This window comes from Sander vitreus, chromosome 12 (assembly GCF_031162955.1).
Source record: "Sander vitreus isolate 19-12246 chromosome 12, sanVit1, whole genome shotgun sequence".
NCBI lineage: Eukaryota > Metazoa > Chordata > Actinopteri > Perciformes > Percidae > Sander > Sander vitreus.
The window spans coordinates 17,414,208-17,436,380 of record NC_135866.1 but is presented as its reverse complement, the minus strand read 5'-3'; the positions used below and the strand labels follow the sequence as shown (position 1 = coordinate 17,436,380).

The 22,173-nt window shown below is 40.0% G+C and overlaps 1 protein-coding gene across 6 annotated transcripts in view; it reads left to right on the top strand.

Annotated features, from left to right (window-relative positions):
- The first annotated feature begins 5,180 nt into the window (after window positions 1-5,180).
- The window catches only part of LOC144526623 (myosin IXb), a 30,515-nt gene continuing 13,522 nt past the window's right edge, over window positions 5,181-22,173 (top strand). For 4 of the 6 annotated variants that reach the window (XM_078264201.1, XM_078264204.1, XM_078264206.1 and 1 more), the window contains exons 1-12: window positions 5,181-5,522; window positions 5,850-6,695; window positions 12,184-12,278; window positions 12,494-12,556; window positions 12,852-12,951; window positions 13,769-13,866; window positions 18,873-18,996; window positions 19,347-19,436; window positions 19,599-19,715; window positions 20,796-20,930; window positions 21,372-21,493; window positions 21,828-21,969. In XM_078264201.1, coding sequence (XP_078120327.1) covers window positions 5,916-6,695; window positions 12,184-12,278; window positions 12,494-12,556; window positions 12,852-12,951; window positions 13,769-13,866; window positions 18,873-18,996; window positions 19,347-19,436; window positions 19,599-19,715; window positions 20,796-20,930; window positions 21,372-21,493; window positions 21,828-21,969 — 1,866 coding nt within the window. In that variant the 5' untranslated portion in view covers window positions 5,181-5,522; window positions 5,850-5,915. Of the gene's footprint in view, window positions 5,523-5,832; window positions 6,696-12,183; window positions 12,279-12,493; window positions 12,557-12,851; window positions 12,952-13,768; window positions 13,867-18,872; window positions 18,997-19,346; window positions 19,437-19,598; window positions 19,716-20,795; window positions 20,931-21,371; window positions 21,494-21,827; window positions 21,970-22,173 lie in introns of all 6 variants that reach the window. The other 2 variants (XM_078264202.1, XM_078264203.1) reach the window with 2 other exon arrangements.

The following is a 22,173-nucleotide window of genomic DNA, read 5'->3' as shown; positions in this document are numbered from 1 at the left end:
AATAGCATGTGTGGAATTATACTGTGATGCATTTAAGAGTGTCTTATCTTTCTTTTGCTGAATATGGCATTGCCAAATTGATTGTATAGAATGATTTAGATTGTGCCACTCTTTCTGTTTCCCTTTTTTTCTGTCTTTCTCTGTCCTCCTATTACACCACCTTTTCAATATAACTTCACCATCTCTGAAATGTTATACTTGGTTCTTTGGATTTGTTAACCTGAGCATAACAAGCCTTGAAAGATGAATAAAGTCATGTATTAAGGTGACGGTGGAGGCTTTGTAATCCTGCTGATTGAATCCCTAAGATGGATCATCACACTTTCTTCTCCACAGGAAAGAAGGAGGTGGCGAGATGACAAAGGCTGCAGCTGCCTTTTCTTCTCCTGAAGCAGGGTGAAAAGTGACATAGTGGCAGTTGAGCTCAGGTAACTTCCCTTGGACACTGATACCCTTGAAACTAATCCAACTCTCGGGATGTGTTTACAAGATTTGTGCCGCTGCGAGAGTTTGAAAGACAAGTCATTTTGAGTCTATGGTGATGACTTATTTTTTTTTATTTATTTTTTTTTGGGGGGGGGGGGTATAGAAGTGATGAAGAAATTACAGAATGCTCTTATTACACAGTGAATAAGTGTTATCTTACATGTAGACCTATTTTTGTTAATTAAGATTTAACTAGTGCAACTTGGAGGAGGGAAGAGTCTAAATATGATCATGTGAACCTTGCACAGTCAAATCTTGCCATTCGAACAACCAAAGAGGAGTAAAATTGTTAAATATCTAGAACGCAAGAGAGTTGTTTTCCACCAAGCGGTGATGTCATGACACCACTGTTTGGGCGGAATAACAGTTTATTCTGAAAACTGAGCCTGTATCCTGAGGCTCAGACAAACTATCTGAGTACAAACGATGAAGGTAGAGACTCTTTAACACCTGGGGAGGGAAGGAATATACCCACTGTGTGAAAAGATAAAGCCTCATTTAAAGTTTATAAAACACCTAGTAGTCGTGTCATTCGTGTCGTGTCATTCTAGCAATGGTCTGCAGAAAGATGAGGCCTGCATCTGGACCTGGTTTGACCCAGCTCTTTTTTGTTTTTCTTCTTTGGTAATTATATTTGAGCAGAGGTGGAAAGTAACACAGAAAATACAAACACCCAAGCACTGTGATAAAGTACAATATAGAGGTGCTTTACTTAACTATTTCCATTTTCTGCTACTTTATACTACTCCTCTACATTTCAGAGGAAATATTGAACTGTTTACTCCACTACATTTATATGAAAGCTATAGTTACTCATTACTTAGCAAACTTGGATTTTATAGACAAAAACCTTTTGTGACTTTAAAAATCAGGTTACATGTCTTACAAGTTATAGTAAGTAATAACTTATATTATAATAACAATATAACACTGGCATGTGCCATTCTGCTGCATTACTGCTGAACATTCATGTTAAATACTTGTTTTACATACAGCTTGCTGATGATACTTTGCTTTAGTTAAATCATATTTTGAATGGAATACTTTTAGTATTGTTACTTTTACTTAAGCAAAAGTCTAAATATTTCTTTCACCAATGGATTTAAAGAGTGATGTGAGGCAATTCACTTTTTACGAGGCTTATTAACATGCAGGTTACTGTATGAAAACAGCTATTCATATTGCATTTGAAAGTAACAAACTGGGTTCTAACTCTTTGGCCAACCATAATTTTATGTCTCCACACATTTTACATTCATAGTAGTGACCAGTGTAATATATTAGACTAAAAAAGTTTGTTTTTATTAGCAAATTGTCTCTCTTTCTTTGTATTTTATGAAGTCTTTGCCTGCCGTGGACCTGGATTTCTCATTTGGATAAATCACAGCATTAAAGCAGCCAGTGGATTACGCAGCAGACATTATTACTTGTACAGGTCTGAGCATGATTGCAACATCAATCAAATCCATGATCTCCATTCAAAATCTGTATAATTGTTTTCGTTGTATCAAGATATTTTCTTTCTTGCAGAATGAGACACACAAAGCTCATATTACCTGCTGCAACTGTCACTTCGGGAAGACTTTTCTGAAGATGCAGAACTTAGCTCATTCGTGAGCATTGAACCAAACAGGAATTGTTCACAGTGGCTAAGTTCAGTGTCTGCCATGAAAGTATGAGCTCCCGCAGGCCGTCCCCAAACAAAGAGATGTGAGGGGAGAAGGATGCATGTGATGAAGAAGCTGGGCCACCTGTACTGTAAAAGCTCTAAAAGCCTTTGCATGTCCAGACACACTGTACAGTAGTCAGCTTCTCCTGATTTATGGGGGTTTTAAATGAACAAACAATGGATGACAGAAGGTATGGTCAGTGTGATTTGTGAAGCATAGCACTCATTTTCAGTTTTCCTTTGTCTTAAGTTCATTTATAACACTCAAAATTTCTATTTTTAGTTAAGATTATTTCATGAAGCTGCAGATTTTAATATGCATTGGCAATGTGTCAACTATGGACATACGTTGCCTCCCAAAGTTTAAAATAGAATAGAAATAGCTTGTTAAATTTTGTGCTTTCAATAATTTTGGGATGGGGACTTTTGCCGAGTTGTGCACTCCTGTGCCTACTGAACTGGATTCAGTGTGTCTTTGCAGAACTGGCTCAGTCCAGCAGGAACAATAGTGACACCTATTGGGACACCATCAGCGCTTACAAGGCTGTCATCATCGTCCTCATTAAAATAATAAAATGGAACACATTGCAAATGACCATAAACATGTTTATCACATGAGTGTGTCTGCATATCTGTGTGTATATGTGTCCTAATTTGTCTTCCTGTGTGGGTGAATCTGGCTGCCTGTGCAGGTAGTCGTTATCAACAGCAGATGATTTGTGCTGAGTATCACTTCACGCTGCCTCCTCTCGTTCCTCACACTATGATAAGCTATCAGTGTGTCTGCGAGCTTCTTCACTAAATTGGGATACACTGGCTCAACACCTCTGCAGCCATCATATACCTGACTGGACAGGCGTTGCATTAGCATAAGCAAAACTGATGATCATAATGATGATTTTGGATGTCCTCAGTTGTCTAGGTGCCGTGTGAACAATTACTTTTCACCAGCCTTGGTGAGGATTATAATGAAAGACAAAATCATGTCGTCAAACATCAGCAGCCGTTTCTCCAAATCAGTTTAGTGTTAGGGTTATTATATTGTACATGCTTTGCTTATATTATAGTAAAAGCACATAGCCAAGTAAGGTCACTTCAGGTTCACTTCTCACCGCCACAAGCACAGTTTTAATAACTGTTGAGCATTATAATGACCACAACAGTCCCAAAGGATTATTTACATAATTTACAAATTTTGTGATTTGTCATCACCAGAAGCAGCTCTACAAGTCACATATTGTTAAACTTAACCTTAAAATAACCTTACATAACCTCCCAACCCCCTTTAAATAAATACATGTTTTTCAAAACCAAAGAACCCCTTAATTTTCAGATGCTACATTCACAAGATGGTTTGAGGCTAAAATGTTGATTACATTTCTCAAAAGGATTTGGAACCTCTGGACCAGTTTTAAGAGTGCAGACCATGACACAGGAACATGCCATTAAAATCTTACATTTCATCACCAAAAACTCTGTCTATTGTTAAAGATGCTGACCATCTTCTCCACTCTGAAATTGCCTTCTGGACAAAACTATGGAACACTTAAGATAAACAAAAAGAAGAAAAATAAAGGGTCCTTTGCCCCACCTGCAACCAATATGATGAATAAACAACACTAACATATCCTCATGACAGGACATTTCAATGAATTGCATCAACCTTTGAGCATATATTTCTGGATAGTTGATGATTTGTGCGTGACTGTGGTTTTATTGTTTTGACTGTGTTTATTGTATTGGTGTTTATTTTTTTATTTGTTTTTGGTGAGACAAACAAATTATCCTGACATGGTAGAATAAAGTTATATTCTATTCTATTATAGTCTATTCCAGTTTTGTGTATTTATGACATTATTAGATGATTAATACTGATGCATCAATGTGTAAGCAACATTTTAATGTTGTAGCTGCCCAAGGTGGAGGTAGTTTTAACTACTTTATATACAGTTAGGTATTCAGTCCGGTGGTTCCAAACCTAGGGGTCGGCCCCTCCAAAGAGGGGGCAAGACAAGATCAATCCGGAGGGTTGTGGGATGATTAAGAGGAGAGGGGAAAAAGGGGGGGAAAAAAGTCCTGTTAGACAAATTTGTATTAGTTTTTTTTTGTTTACTTTTCTCTAATCTTTTTTGTGAATTGTGTTTTGTGTTTTGGATTGTTTTACCTCTTTGGGCCTTGAAGAATTATTTAAATGCATATAAAATAGAACAGGTAAAATATTTTACAATGACGCAGTTTAACTGAATAATAGGGTCGTCCCTGCCCTGTCACTGCAAGCGTCTCATGCTTATACATCCCTTCGTACATTCATGTGGATTTTTTATTTAGTATCTTTTCTTTTTATGGTCCATATTATTCATGTGGATTTGTTATTTTATCATCCTGTTATGATGTATGTGTATGTTGTGTGTGATGTCTTTAAGCTACTGGGACCTTGAATTTCCCCTTGGGGATCAATAAAGTATCTATCTATATATCTATCTACTGTATCTAAAACAATACAACAGTAGGCTGTGTTTCAAATAATAATATAGTGGAATAAAATACAGTGGAAAAAGTATGATAGTGGGGTAGAAGTAGTGACAGAAAATGGAAATACTCAGGTAAAGTACAAGTACTTGAGTAAAACTCTACACCACTGCCTTTATGTGATCAAATAAATATACTCTGACTCTGTGATAACTGAAAATTCCACCAGGGGATGCTCAAACCACACAGCTCACCCATCACAACACATGAAACTGCTCAGTCGTAACGCTCTCTGTTAACTTCTTCTCCAACGGTAATGTGAAAGTGTCACCTTCCCTCTCTCTGTCACAAAGTCCTGTGTAGTTTTTTTTCTCAGCAGTTTTATTTCCCGTTTGCTAAAGTGTGATGTCTTTCAGGTCAGTACAGGGGAAACCATTTATTTTCACCTCGTGGACGAGTGTGTGTGTGTGTGTGTGTGTGTGTGTGTGTGTGTGTGTGTGTGTGTGTGTGTGTGTGTGTGTGTGTGTGTGTGTGTGTGTGTGTGTGTGTGTGTGTGTGTGTGTGTGGAGAAATCTAGGAAGTAACGTCAGCCTCTAACTCTTCGACCAGGACGACGCGGAAGACGTTAATCCTACATTTCTTAAAAAAGACTGTGATTTTTAAGTGCGATAATGTCGCCGAACTGCTGTGAAAGTGTATATCCAGTATCTAATATTTAAAAATTTAAAAAGCTTGAATTATTAAACTAGTTTTATTGGCTCACCTTTTTTGGAAAGCTCAGGTGAAGAAACCCTCAAATTGTGGGATTGGACATTGTAGCGCCAGAGATCTTCCTCCTTTCTTCGCTTTCAGGAGTATTTCGGCTTTTAAAGATGGAATGAGCAGGTCTTCTTGAAAGGTGAGACTTATTTTTACATTTTGGTCTTGTTTGACACTTGTATTTGTCACCTGGACTGATGTATGTATGTGGGAATTGTGATGGGGATAAGACGAAGTGTCGACTGTCTACAGTAAGCATTTACATGTTGATACAGTTGAATGTGTTTTTATGTCCTTTGCAGAAGTTTCTGTACCAGAAATAATGCATTTTATTGTATTTAGTATATTTGAAATGTAAATTGACTCAATCTTAGATCAACAAGGTACTTTTACCTTAATTCCTACTTTCTTTTCTTCATTTTTAACTGGCATTTGGTTACATTATACAGTATGTGTGTTCCTACAGTGGATGATGGCAGAGAGGCAGGGGACTGAGTTATGCTGAAGCCTGCCTGAATATCTGAATATCAGGATGAACACTACAGATGGAGCCGGGCCCCCTGAACAGGTTGGAGAGGTCCGTGTTGTGCAGATCTACCCCAGGCTGCCCCAGGACACAGCTGCCTACTGTCCCCTGCAGGTCAGTGGTGGGGACACGGCAGAGGCAGTCATCCACAATGCCGTGGCCACTCTGGGTCTGGATGCCAGCCAGACATACAGCCTGCTGGAGGTCAGGAAGAGCAGTGGAGAGGAGAGGTTGCTGGAGGCTGGGGACTGCCCTTTGGAAAGGGTCCTGCTGTGGCCACCCGGGGCACAGAGGTGGCACCCTCAGAGCCAGGGGCACTACTTCATCCTGCAGCACCAGCAAGCCAACAATGGAGGTAACCAAGCAGAAAGCAGCAGAGAGGACTATGATGACCTTTGTAACCTCCAAACTGTGACTGAGAAGAGTATTCTGGAAGCTTTACGCCAGCGCTTCTACAAGCTCAAAATCTACACCTACGCCAGCAACATCCTCATCGCCATCAACCCCAATAAGTTCCTGCCTCTTTATTACAATCCCAAGTATGTCAAGTTGTACGAGAACCAGCCACTGGGCAAACTAAGCCCTCATATATTTGCCATAGCAGACGTGGCCTTCCGCGCCATGCTTAACAGGCAGGTTAACCAGTGTATTGTGTTATCTGGTGAGAGTGGCTCAGGGAAGACTGAAAGCCGCAGTTATCTCATCCACTGCCTGACTGCCCTCAGCCAGAAGACGTACTCCAGCGGGCTGGAACGGACCATCCTCGGGGCTGGCCCGGTGCTAGAGGTAGGTCCCTGTGATGTAAAGCTGGCCACCTGCTAAAAACACTTGACACCCCACATCTGTTGTCAGATAGTAGCTGTCAGTCTATTAAAAATTCTTAGATTGAGGGCTAAAAAGATCAGTCAATCAACAGAAAATGAATCAACAACAATACTGGTTACCAGTCATTTGATTTACTATCCTTATTATCATTGCAAATAGAATATCTTTGGATTTTATTGTTAGTTGGACAAAGCAAGCAATGTACTGATGTTGCAAAGGTCCTGGGAAGTTTTGATAGGAATTTATTTATCTTATATTGTAAGTTTCTATCCCTTAGATAGAGATTTACAAGCCGGGGGGGTCAAGCTGTCCCTTTTTTTTATGGAGAGAGAGAGTTACGGTGGATGTGCTCAGAGCAGACCGGTGTTGCCAATCCGAGCAGAGGAGAAAAAAAGTTGTAAGGTTGTCAAATGGTAGTAAATATACAGTTTTGGTTTCAGTTTGTCCATGAATAAATGCCGCAGCTCACCAAAGTGAACATCAACTTCAGCCCTGGAGGCAGAACAAAGTCCCACCTGTGCTTCACAGTCTGAAGCAGCTCTGTTTTCCGTAAAACCAACATTTGAGGCTGTGCTTCATAATTGTCATTAGATGTAACTTATGTCTGGTCTGTTTTACAAAGTAACATGAATTACTCAATAACACTTCAGATGAGTAATTCATAATTCATTTAACACATTGTTAAAAAAAGGGTGATTCAGTTGTTAAATTTATTAAATTAAAAGCAAGTCTCTATTTTTCTCAAACGTATCTTAACCATGTCATATGAAATGCTACTTCGAAACCAGTCGTTGGTTGATTTAGAGAATGATTATCTCGCTGGTCTAACTATCTGATCATCTGCCTTAGCTGCAGCCTGCAGTGAGCGACATGAAGCAAGACTCTGCCATCCTGACTTCATAGACTCATGGTGATATGAGTTTGCTGATCACCAGATTAGTGTGGATGTTTTTTTTTCTTGTTTTGTTGCTCTAGGTCAGGGTTCAGAGTCTAACTGAAACTGCTTTTGACTCCTACAAACTGCCCACTCTTTTTTCATATCCTTTCTTTAGACCTGTTAATCAAGTCTGTTCAAAAACAGAACGTGCCAAATAAAGAAACCACTCTTTATACAGGAAAAATATATATATATATATATATATATATATATATATATATATATATATATATATATATATATATGTATATGTGTGTTTTGCACTTCCTGCAATAAAAAAAACAATAAATCTCAGCGTAATCAACAATAACCACAGAAAAAGCTGTGTGATCTAAACAGGAAGGACTCTATTTTGTTATTTGTCATTTACTGGTTAGACAAAATGCTACAAATGGCATAAAGGGCCACACACATTTACCAGTTTAAATAAGAAGGCAGAAAACCTGTATCCTCCATGCTGAATTTTGGATTATCAGAAATATATATGTTTTTAGTTTGTTTTGTGATGTTCCTCTGACATTTTGGATCGTTGTGAAGCTCAGATATGTCCTTAATTTAAAACACGCCAAAGAGCAAAGCAGTGTTTGTCAACTAGGAATTCACACTTTTTTTAAACTTCAGTTTCACTCTCGCTTATTTAGGTTAAAAGTTCTCTTTGTTGGCTACCACATCAGCCAGTAACTGTGTCAATTAGTAACAGGACGACACATTTGCCCACATTTTTCTGTAATGTGCGCTTTCTTGAAACTAGGCCAAATGCTTTTTTAGGGAAATACTATATCGTTGGAACTTACCAAATATTGTGTTTTATGGGGGGGGCACTTATAGTGTATCGTATTTAAAATACAAAACCTATTGTTTTATTAATTTTGTTTTTGAATGTGCTGCTTGTGGAGCTTTACTTCGCACCAGTTAACTCTGGTCCAGCTACCAATATGGGCAAATGTGCACAAGTTATCTATCGCTCAATAGACCCACTAACCTTTTTTGCATAGGACCCTGGCCTGTTACTAATCACACCACATCCCCCACACCCACAATCCCACAGCCTTTCGTTAGAGAGTGGCTAAATATGGATTCTTCCGCTCTCTGAACGAGTCTAACAAGTTTTTCTTTGAACAAGCAACAGCTTAAGTATTTTTCCTGTTAACTGATCTTCCTTGCAGGGGATTGTTTTGTGCTCTTCTCCTGATAGGCGTTCATATGAGGCAGAGATTTGGCTTGATGGGAGAAAGTGAATCAGAATCAAAATACTTTATTGATCCCCTCAGGGAAATTGTTCAGTTGCTCACAGTCAAATTCAAGGTAAAATAAGAGTAAGAAAAGAGCAAGTCACTAAGTGGATAAAGAAAAAATAAAGTAACTACAGTGCAAGAAATAAAAACGTTAAGTAGAAGTAAAGTGAGGTTAGGTTAAAAAGTAAGATTATATTATTAAAAATATTATGTTGCTAAAACAATGGATTGTACAAATGCTATTGTGGCTTGTTTTGGTGTGATTTATTTATTTATTTATTAGGTAGATAAATACAGAGGAAACTTACTAAAGACAGAGATCCTGCCACATCCGTCAGCCTAGCCCTAGACCATGTACAAGTGTTTACATCTAAACGGAATATCAAAAGAGGCTAGCCAGACATATTGACAGGATGCCTACTCTAGTGTTGAGGATCAGTTGATGTGTTTATCAGTTGTTTGGGGGGGGGGTGTTATGGTTCTGTAGTTTGGCTGATTTGCAAAATGCCTCCGGCCATTATAGGGTTTTACTCTATATGTCACACCCTGAGATACTTTCTATCTGGAACCACAAAACCGGGACTTTTTTTTTCTTTCCCTAAAGCTTTTCAAAGTGATCTCACTTGACATGAGTATGTAGCAGAAACTGCACATGATTTTGAAACTGCAGCCGTTTCATTTAATCAGGAGATCTGCAGTCAATAGCCAGCAGGGGACTGCACCTTGCTTTTATTAAGTATGGCGGGTGGTTGTTGCTGAGCTCCATAGGGGGAATTTGCAGGGCGTTGTCTTTGAAGGAACATCAGAGAAAGAAGAGAAGCAGGAACATGTCAGAACAGGCTCACCCAGGCCTACTGGCAAACCTACGCCATAAAGTATATAACCTCCTCCTCTCTTTCTCTTGTTCTCTCTCTCTTTGCTTAAATCCCATTCTCACAAACTCACTCTTTCTCTGCTTCTTCTCCCTTTGTTTAGCTGTGTTTCAATTCAATATGTAGATTATTTGTTTAATTAATGCCAGAAAATAGTGAAAACGGTCCATTACAGTTATCAAGACTCGCAGGTGACATTTTCAAATGGCTTGATTTTGCCAGACAGCAGCCCAAAATCTAAATATATTTAATCTGTAATGACGTAAACCATAGAAAAGCAGTACATCCTCACATTTGAGAAGCTGCAACTAGAGAATGTTTGACACTTGTCTTCGTTAAATCAGTTTCAGTTTTAAAAATAAATTGTTTTCCAGGTGTCCATTATCTGTCGCACATTTCATTCTGTCAAATCAGGTTTCATCAAATTTGTCCCAGTTTTCCTGCTGGTATTTCCCACTTTGTTGCAGTTTTTCTAGGCCAAATTCTTGGTGATATACTTGGATTTTTTTTTTCTTTACTACCTGAATGCATCATTCTTAATTTTTGTCTCTGTTAGGGAGGAGGAGCAAGTTCAACCTGGCTTTCTTTGTGATAGTGTCCCTTAGGATCCCGCCTCTGAACTGGGACGTGGCAAACAACTGTTTCTCTCCCTCCTCCACATCTCATCTTCTTCATATAAGTTTGATTGATCTGGTTGAAAATGTAAACCATACACTGGTTTTACAGAGGTGCACAGGGTAGGAACATTCCAGCAATTGAAAGGTTTACCTGCCAGCGTGCGATCAGTACAGTATGCTACTCACTGTCTACATAAGCATTGCTCTGGCCTGTTAAGACATGACGCTCAGCATAGCTCACGCTGGAATGTCTCCAGTCACAGAATAACAATCCGTGCAACTGTGAGATCAATCATTACGTTTCCTCTTGGGCTGCAACAAATGATTATCTAAATCATTGATTATTCTAGCAGTTTGTTTTTTGTTGAATTGTTTAGGTTCACAGATGGCTTTAAATGACCTACTTTGAACAACAGTTAAATGTAATGTAAAAAATAAATGAAGGTATTTCATTTGTTATGATATGAAACAGAGCAAAAGCTGAAACTCCTCACATGGTAGTTGCTGGAATGAGCTAATGTTTGGGTGTGCTTACTTGATAAAAAAAAAAACTAGAAATTATCAGTTAATTTGTTAAGATAGCTGTACATTTTGTGGTGGTTGACTAATCAATCAAAAAATCCTCATCAGCTGATTGATTTATCGTTTACCCAATGATTACATTAGAGCAACAGTAACTGTTTTCTAAAAGTACTGCAGTAGAGAAATTACTTTTTTCACTGAAATGTAACCGACCCAGCAGAATAAGCAGAGCAGAAAACACCACTGAAGCTGGAACTGTGTCTTGAGTGAGAGTAAAACTCCACTCTGTTTATCCAGGAGCCTTATTTAGAAAAGGCTGATTGATGAATATTTTATTTTAAATGCTTGTGGCCACTTAACCATGTCCATAATCGATGCAGTCATAGTTCAGCTAGGTGGACTGAAACATAATGCGGTGTTGCAAGTGAATTAGTAATGCTGATGTTGTGGTAAATAAGAAGGTGGTACAGTTGTTAATCTGAAGATTCAGTATTTGTAAATATATCATAGAAAAAAGAGAGAACGTTGAATTATATTTTCAGAAAAGCAATTAATTACTGCTGTTTGGTTTTATACAATTCCTTTAAGTTATTATTTACTTACACTTACTAACATCAGTTAGAGAATACCTACTAATATTGTCTTCAATCGTTTTTGTAATTTGTCTTAATACTGATTGATTCTCAGATTCTCTCAGAGACATGAGAGTGGCTTTGCTTGCGTTCAGAGTAAAGCTGCAACAATTAGTAGATTATTGATTATTCGATCAACTTTCAATCTAACTATTTTTAAATTGATTAATGGTTTTGAGTCTTGTTTTTAGAAAGAAAAAATCTAAATTATTTGGTTTCAGCCTCTCAAAATGGGATTTTTTTCTGGACTTTAATTATAGTTAACTTAATATCTTTGGGTTTTAGAATGTTAGTCGGTCAAACAATCAATTTAAAGACGTCCCCTTTGGGCTCTGGGAAGTTGTGATGGACATTTTTCACCATTTTATGACACTTCTAGACCAAAGATGAATCGATCGAAATAATCAACCCATTAATTGATTATGATAATAACGGTTAGTTGCAGCCTTAGTTCAGAGTTGGACCAACTGGATTTTCAATGTTTCATAAGGCTGCTAACACAAACCGTCCCATGCCATCCACAACCCCAAGTGATTTATTTGATTAACATTTGCTATGTTTAGGTCTAGGTGCCAGTGTCTGCCATTTGTCTGTTTATTTTAGTGAAAACTTATGTTCGCTGTGTTTCAAACAGGCCTTCAGCAACGCTAAGACTGCAGAGAATAACAACTCCAGTCGCTTTGGGATGTTCATCCAGCTCAACTATCTGGAGAGTGGTGTCATCAGAGGGTAAGGCATTATGTTTTATTTTTCTCACCAACATTCTCAACCCTGTACTCATTTAGTGAATCTTCAAGGCTTCTGCAGTACATTTTATCTTGGTTGGTATATTTGTTACATTCAACAGTTCATTTTTCTTTCTGTGGCATAATTGTACAATGTTGGCAACCACACCAAAGTCTCACAGGCTTTGTTGACCTTCTCTTCTTGTGTGTCTCTTGCAGGGCAGTTATTGAGAAGTACCTACTAGAAAAGTGCCGCCTGGTGTCCAGAGATCACAAGGAGAGGTATGATGAAGACTCACAGAAACACTCATAGTTCACATTTTATTTCTTATTCATACATAAAAAATCCGGGCATGGAAATGAATACTTAACTGGTACCAACCTTGTTCACATTGTCACCAAATTGTACCTGAACCCTGACCTCTAATATAAGCCATTAAAAGCAGACAACCCTCAAAACCCTTTGGATGAGGCTCAATGTAACCTAACTATCTTTACCGGTTTAGTTAATAATAGAGTTGAAATAAAACCTAACGTGAACCCTGACTATATCGACGCTGTGACCTCTGACCCGCAGGAACTACCACGTGTTTTACTATCTGCTGGTGGGTGCGTCCAAAGATGAGCAGGAGGAGTTTCATCTATTAAAGCCACAAGAGTATCTCTACCTCAAGCAGGTACTTTTGAGCCACACACTTGACAACAGCAGCAATAGAGACAGGGGAGCATGAGTATAAGACATACTGTGTCATTTGTTATCAAATGGGCGGAAAACCAGTAGTAGATGTTTTACAGAGACGGACCCATAATATCTAGAAACTTCTCAACTCCACTTTAACTAGGCTTACAGTGCACCTCAAAATAATTTTATTATATTGAGAATTTAAAGCCATGTTCACATCCTGATACCTTTGCCTATTTAGTCCTGTTTATTTATGTCCTTTTAAAATGCTTTTGTTTAATAAAACCCACGGTGTGGACTAAAAGAAAACGTACTGACACCACAAATGGTTGATTTGTCTCGATGCAGATACATTTAGAGCCTTTTGTCCCTTTTGTTTGTTTTTAGTAGCTCTTGATTTATAGTGTTCCAGCTACAGTCTTAATTAATTCTCATGAGTAACTACTGTACGTTTTTGTTATCGCTTTGCTCAGACATTAGAAAATAAATTGATAAAGCCTTTTAGCTCAGTCAGTCGCAGCAGCATTTGCTGTCGCTCATGGAATTTGTGTTCCTGATTAATCAGAGACTCAGCAACAAAACTGTCCTATCAAAGAGATACCAATCCTAAGCTTTTGAAACTCAATTAGAGGTGTGAACACAACCTGGAAAATCTAATATAGTAAAGTCATTCAGTTTATTTATAGAGAACACATACAAATAACATATCAGATAAAACCCTCAAATATAAACAGGAAAATCAATGAATTACATGCTCTGTGGCTGTGCTTAATATTTCTCCCCTTTGTCCCCGTATCCGATTTGTTCTCCAGGAAGACCTCCATTTAGATGATGAGAAACTTGGGCAGGAGTACAAGAGGCTCCATCAAGCTATGGAGATGGTCGGCTTCCTGTCCTCCACCAAGAAACAGTATGTATGAGTTTGATAATGAACAACACAATTGGAATGCTGCAGGCTGGAGTCAAACTAAACAGTGTAACTATAATGACCTTTTAGGGAAAACTCAACAAAAGAGTTAATGGACCTGCCAAACACTTTGTTTCTACAAATATAATGACTTCTTTTTTTTTGTCTATCAGACGTGAGATTTTTCATCAAGAACACAACAGCACATGCCAGAAGGTTAACCCTTGTGTTGTCTTCCCGTCAACTTTGAAAAAAACACTTATTTTTTCGACGTTTTTGACGCCTTTGTTTTTGCTTTTTCCAACGTTTTAAATTGTTAAATTTTTCTTCTACACATTTTCAGCGCTTATTTCTACGTCCCATATTTTCTGATATAAAACAAAAATTGAAAACGGCTCAATGTGACCCGAAGTCAACACAAGGGTTAAGATTGTCTCAGGAATGTATATTATAACAGTAAAGCCCACTCACTTAGTCGCTTTGAAAGGGTGAAGAAAGATCGGAATTACAGAAATATTTCAAAGACAAATATTTGCTGTACACGGCCCGACAACATTTCACTGTGTTACAACATTGACAGTGATGCTGCCCAGCTCTCAGTTAGCTGTAGTTAAAAAAAAGTGTGTAGGTAGGCAAAGAAATGTGTTCTTTAACTGAACGCTGTCGAAGAGTTTCTGCTTTCTATACTGGTGTCAGTAACAGGTCAGAGCTTGTCAAGTCAAGCAGGGGAAAAATGCACCAAGCATGTCAACAACTGCCTGGCTGCCTCAAGACACTGCATACACATAAAAGTGCTAGAAGCATAGTTTGTAACCTGTTCAGGTTATTCCTCCTGGTGAATAACCACACTGAAGACAGTAACTGTTAAAGTGAGTAAATCTACAGAGTAATGTACAGTTGGAAACGTAACATGGATAAAGTCAGAAACTATGGACAAAGTAAAATGATAATTTTTCATTTTAATAAAGGGCTTCACAGAGATCCAGTAGAGACGTATTTGTACACAAAAGTCTATAAAAATAGCTATGAAGTCTGTTAAGGCGGATAGTCTGTTAAGGCATAATTTCCCTTACATTAACAGTAAGTTGAACTAAGTATCTCTTGAACTGCATGTACAACTTGTTTGTAGGCCTTGTTGCCTAATGTAGCTGATGAGATATATCAAAATAAAACAAGACTAGCATATGGCTGGACCGTGTTTGGTCAATGTTCTAAATTGTTACAAGGCTAATCAGCAGTAGTGTCTATAATGTGAATTCCTGGAAATAAAATGTTCATCTGGAGTTTTCTGGTGGGGCTTACCTCTACGCACAGTCTTGGTTCTGGAACCATACCCCTGGATAGGGGTTGGACTCTTTTCTTCTCCGGAGTTGCCCAGGGTGTGAGGCGCCGGGCGGGTGTGGGGATACTCACAAGCCCCCGGCTGAGCGCCGCTACGTTGGAGTTTAACCCGGTGGACGAGAGGGTCGCCTCCCTACGCCTGCGGGTTGTGGGGGGGAAAACTCTGACTATTGTTTGTGCATATGCACCAAACAAGAGTTCGGAGTATTCAGCCTTCTTGGAGACCTTGAGTGGAGTCCTGCATGGGGCTCTAGTCGGGGACTCCATAGTTCTGCTGGGGGACTTCAACGCGCACGTGGGCAATGATGGAGACACATGGAGAGGCGTGATTGGGAGGAACGGCCTCCCTGATCTAAACCAGAGTGGTTGTTTGTTGTTGGACTTCTGTGCTAGTCATGGATTGTCTACAACGAACACCATGTTCGAACATAGGGATGCTCATAAGTGTACTTGGTACCAGAGCACCCTAGGCCAAAGGTCAATGATCGATTTTATAATCGTTTCATCTGATCTGAGGCCATATGTTTTGGACACTCGGGTGAAGAGAGGGGCGGAGCTGTCAACCGATCACCATCTGGTGGTGAGTTGGGTCAGGGGTGGGGGGAAGACTCTGGACAGACCTGGTAAGCCCAAACGGGTAGTGCGGGTAAATTGGGAACGTCTGGAGGAGGCCCCTGTCCGACAGACTTTCAACTCACACCTCCGGCGGAGCTTTTCGTGCATCCCTGTGGAGGCTGGGGGGCATTGAACCTGAGTGGACGATGTTCAAAGTTTCCATTGCTGAAGCTGCGGTGAGGAGCTGTGGTCTTAGGGTCTTAGGTGCCTCAAGGGGCGGTAACCCACGAACACCGTGGTGGACACCGGTGGTCAGGGAAGCCGTCCGACTGAAGAAGGAGTCTTTCCGGGATATGTTATCCCAGACGACTCCGGAGGCAGTTGCAAGGTACCGAAGGGCCCGAAGGGCTGCAGCCTCTGCCGTGAAAGAGGCAAAGCAGCGTGTGTGGGAGAAGTTCGGAGAAGACATGGAGAAGGACTTTCGGTCGGCACCAAGGTGCTTCTGGAAAACCGTTCGCCACCTCAGGAGGGGGAAGCGGGGCACCATCCAAGCTGTGTACAGTAAGGATGGGACGCTGTTGACCTCAACTGAGGAGGTAATAGGGCGGTGGAAGGAGCACTTTGAGGAACTCCTAAATCCGACTAATACGCCCTCTATGGTAGAGGCAGAGCTGGAGGATGAGGGGGGATTGGCATCAATTTCCCTGGTGGAGGTTGCTGAGGTAGTTAAACAACTCCACAGTGGCAAAGCCCCAGGAATTGATGAGATCCGTCTTTATGATGAGATCCGTTTTTAAAAAGGGGGACCAGAGGGTGTGTGCCAATTACAGGGGTATCACACTTCTCAGCCTCCCCGGTAAAGTCTACTCCAAGGTGCTGGAAAGGAGGGTTCGGTCGATAGTCGAATCTCAGGTTGAAGAGGAACAATGCGGATTCCGTCCTGGTCGTGGAACAACGGACCAGATCTTTACTCTCGCAAGGATCCTGGAGGGAGCCTGGGAGTATGCCCAACCAGTCTACATGTGTTTTGTGGATCTGGAGAAGGCGTATGACCGGGTGCCCCGGGAGATACTGTGGGAGGTGCTGCGGGAGTACAGGGTGAGGGGGTCCCTTCTCAGGGCCATCCAATCTCTGTACGACCAAAGCGAGAGCTGTGTCCGGGTTCTCGGCAGTAAGTCGGACTCGTTTCAGGTGAGAGTTGGCCTCCGCCAGGGCTGCGCTTTGTCACCAATCCTGTTTGTAGTATTTATGGACAGGATATCGAGGCGTAGTCGGGGTGGAGAGGGGTTGCAGTTCGGTGGGCTGGGGATCTCATCGCTGCTTTTTTGCAGATGATGTGGTCCTGATGGCATCATCGGCCTGTGACCTTCAGCACTCACTGGATCGGTTCGCAGCCGAGTGTGAAGCGGCTGGGATGAGGATCAGCACCTCTAAATCGGAGGCCATGGTTCTCAGCAGGAAACCGATGGAGTGCCTTCTCCAGGTAGGGAATGAGTCCTTACCCCAAGTGAAGGAGTTCAAGTACCTTGGGGGTCTTGTTCGCGAGTGAGGGGACAATGGAGCGGGAGATTGGTCGGAGAATCGGCACAGCAGGTGCGGTATTACATTCAATTTATCGCACCGTTAGACGAAAAGAGAGCTGAGCCAGAAGGCAAAGCTCTCAATCTACCGGTCAGTTTTTTGTTCCTACCCTCACCTATGGTCATGAAGGCTGGGTCATGACCGAAAGAACAAGATCCAGGGTACAAGCGGCCGAAATGGATTTCCTCAGGAGGGTAGCTGGCGTCTCCCTTAGAGATAGGGTGAGAAGCTCAGTTATCCGTGAGGAGCTCGGAGTAGAGCCGCTGCTCCTTTGCGTCGAAAGGAGCCAGTTGAGGTGGTTCGGGCATCTGGTAAGGATGCCCCCTGGGCGCCTCCCTAGGGAGGTGTTCCAGGCACGTCCAGCTGGGAGGAGGCCTCGGGGGAGACCCAGGACTAGGTGGAGGGATTATATCTCTAACCTGGCCTGGGAACGCCTCGGGATCCCCCAGTCGGAGCTGGTTAATGTGGCCCGGGAAAGGGAAGTTTGGGGTCCCCTGCTGGAGCTGCTACCCCCGCGACCCGACCCCGGATAAGCGGATGAAGATGGATGGATGGATCTGGAGTTTTCTGTAGTAGTCCCAGTGATATTTGTTCTGAAAGTGTATTGGGTGCACACTAGTTTTACAAGATCAGCAACATGACCCCTAATGTTAACTATGCCAAGATACAATAATGCTAAAGTACACAAAAGAACAACTTTGTTACAGAAACGAGAGTAAATGTAATTTGTAACATCCACCCCTGCTCACTATGACCACGCTACGCTATATGCATTAAACGCTGAATGTTTGAAACACAAATGCAGGAAAATGTAAATTTATACAGAAAAAAACATGGCACCAAAAAATTAGCTATTTTGGAGCTTCCCCTAAGTTTCCTGTATAAGGCTTTATGCGTCGAGGTTTTCGGGGAGATTAACAAACGCCTTGCACAGCAACAACAACTGCCTCTACAGTAGTCTTTGTAGAAGGCAACACTGATATGTTGACATCAACACAGCAATGTTAAGCTGTTAGTCGGCTACAAATGCACTAGTTACACATCAGCTTTGTGTTTTTACTGGCATACTGATGAATTGGCAGCAAGGTTATAATAAACCGCAAAAGAAATGTAAATAAGATACCAAAAGATACAAATGTCAGTATAGAGCAATTATCAGTCTAAAAAAAAAGTTAGTGTGTTAAACTGAAGTTGGATTTGAAGCCCAAAACAAATACGAAAAAAGTCAGTCAGATTTGTTGTTAAAGTGGATATTGTGACTTACGCCCTTCACAGAATATACTTAAAGCTGTGGTAGGCACTTTATTTTTGGCATTGTTGGGCAATTGTCATATTCTTTCAGCATATTGTAATTCAGGCTTCAGTAAGAGGCCTCACTCTACTTCAAATTCTGGCTTTTTTTATTCTACCCACTGCAGCTTTAAGTAAAAAACAACAGTGCAACTGAAAATATACAGGGAGTAAAAATTCAGTAGATGCTTTTCAGGCAGAAATAAGCCATCTGTTTGTGTCTGTGTATTTCCACTATGCAGCATATTTTCCATCCTCTCTGCCATCCTGCTACTGGGCAACGTGACATACACACTGTCAGAGAACACTGAAGTCCTGGAGGTCGGACCTGATGAAGTTTTGTCCACACTATCTGACCTGCTCAAAGTATGTTCCTGAAATGAAACGGTTGATTTTGTATGCTAACTGCTAAATCATATCTGGAATTATTATCACTAGTCTCTGGTTGATTTCTAGTGTTCAACAATAATCCTGTTCTTGATGAAATCCCAGTAGCTTGAGAATATTTTCATCTCTAGCAGTGCAACTCCTAGAGATGAACTGCGTCATCGCTACGCCTAAATGGCTCTCTGTATTGTTTAAGAACAAACGTGTTCCAACTTGTTCTGTTTGTCAAGTACAGTAGTTAGTAGGGATTTCTTTGTGATTAATATATGTTGCAGTATAGTGGAACTGTATAACGGTTTGTTTATTTATTTATTTATTTTTTTTCCTAGGTGAAAAAGGAGCAACTGGTGAAGACTTTGACCAAGAGGAGAGTAGTGACTGCCAACACCATCGTAGTTTCACAGTACACTCTACAAGTGGTATAGAGTTTAGGTTTAGTATTATGGCTGCCCCTTTTAAGTGAAATTATTAAATATTATATGAATATAATAACACGTTTATTTTGAGTTGTGGTCTGCAACAACTTTTTTCATTTGAGTTGAAGATGTAATTTGTTTTGTTTGATGTTTCTGTGCATTTAGGCCCCCACAGTGCGGGAGTCCATGGCCAAGTCTTTATACAGTGCTCTGTTTGACTGGATCATCCTTCACATCAATCATGCAATGCTCAACAGACGAGACATGGAGGAGTCCGTCTCTGTAAGTCACACAGGCAAAAACTGCAATATTGACTGCAGGAGACCTACTTTTTTAGTCAAATGGGAGAGAGTAAAATATTTCCAATGGTCCTCCTAAAAATAAAAAATAAAACCTGCATGATTTTCAACTTTAAAGTTAATTTGCCCACTGGAATATTTTTCAGATATGTTTAAATATAACAAAGTATCATCAATTAAATGTCATTTTTCTATTACAAGTCTTTAAGTGCATTGTTGTACAATGCCAAACAGGGGATTATAAAATGTCTGTGCACTCATTAGGGGTGCATGATATATCGACTCAATATCATTATCGCGATATCACGTTGCACAATATTATATAAGTGTCACAATAAGTATGCAATATTTTGTGGAGCGCTGCATCCCATCCGTTGGCTGTGTGGCTTAATTGATTTAGAGCCAGCTTGAAACCCTATAATCATGTTTCATTGGCCAGTTACCGTGCCACTTGCACATGTTAGTACACGTCAGCGCACAGGTCCACTACGTGACAAACCCTATGGAGCGTACCACACGTGTGCATATTTCGACAGAGTGACAGTGTAAGTGAAGAAATAGAGACAACAAAACGGAACGAATCAGAGAAGAGAAAGAAATGTTGTGTCCTGTTCTCTTTATTTATTTATTTTATACTGTGCAACCAGTAAAACATGTCCTGTTCTGTAGACATAGTCGTTATTTATTTATTTATTTATTCATGTTGTACCAGTCCAATATGACCGTCAGTTGAAATAAACCTTGTGTTGTAAGAAAAATTGTTTAATTTGTTATTAATCTATTTTGATGCATTTTCCCATAACTTTTGTAATTTTACACAAGTTTAAAAATATCAATTCATATTGATATCGCAATATTCATAATCAATATCACATTTTGTCAATATCGTGCAATCTGAAGTCAAAGTTGCATTATTGATCAACAATATTTTCATACATATATACATAGGTTTAGCAGTAATGTGCAGACTTAATACTTAATGCAGATAATTAATAACATTATCATGTTTTCGGTGTTCTGCCTTTTTATATGTTGGTTATGAATTGTCCTGTTGTGTTTTTAGTGTTTGTCCATCAGTGTCCTGGATATGTTTGGATTTGAGAACCTCCAGACAAATAGCTTTGAGCAGCTGTGCATCAACTACACCAATGAGAAACTGCAGTATTACATAAACCAGCACATCTTCAAATTTGAGCAAGTAGGTTTTTTATTTTAATCTTTCATGACATTCAGAGGTGATTAGTATTCATTGTTTATTTGGACTCGACATGGGCGGCACTTTTTTATTGGATGTCCTATTGTCATTGTAACCTGTGCAGTGGGTTACCACTGTGCCTGCAGAAGTCTTTAATTATCTGAAATTATGTTATCAAAATTCCGGAATTTACATTATCTTACAGACATACTGCGGTGTAATACACCATTAAGCAGTCCTTTAAGTGTTTCTTGGTGCTTTCGATTTTTTTAAATATTTTTTTTAATCCTGTTGGCATTTAGGAGTCTTAAAACATGAAGGCACTGTATGTACTGTTCGACTGTTAATAATCTTTTTTTTTTTTTGTCAGTGCCACAGAGCATTGATTTACATTCACTTCCCCGGAGTGACCTAATTACGTAAATTTGATTTAACATATTCCAGGAAGATTATGTGTCAGAGGGCATCACCTGGCAAAACATCGACTACACTGACAACACTGGCTGCATTCAGCTGATCAGCGAGAAGTCAACCGGACTCTTTAACCTGCTGGATAAGGAGAGCAAGTAGGTGAACTTTGCTTGTGACATGATCCCTGCGGTGATTTCTCACACTCAACATATGATGGTAATGTTATACAGGTCAAAGAAATCAAGGCATTTCCAAAATACATTTCAATATAATGTAGGGACAAACTGGTCAGTCTGGTTACTCTTACAAAAGGTCTCAGGGCAAAGAGAGGAATAATTCATTTTTTGAACAATAAATGACAAACACCATTTGTTCTGGTTCAGCTGACCAGTCATGACAAGAAATCCAGCTGTTGACCTAAGTCAGCCTTCTTCCCCATATACCATATGTTGACATTGATATTCTGTCCCTCTCTGTGTGTATCCTCAGCCTTCCTAAGGCCACAGATGAAACCCTGTTGGAAAAGTTGAAGCAGCAACATCGGGACAACCCATTCTTTGTACCCTCCTTGAAGACAGAGCCGACTTTTGTCATTCAACACTTTGCTGGAAGGGTTAAATACCACATCAAGGTGGAGTATATATTTCCCACACTGCAAACATATTTGTTCTACAAAGTAAATAATAAACAATTGAAATTCAATAAATGTACACAAATGTGTAGCCTTGTTAGATAAGCCACCGTGGGAAAAACCTGTAAAATCTTTGAACTAAGTGAATGATTAATGCTGCTCCCTCCATCAAGAATACTGTTGTTGCACTGTGAAGTTTAAAGT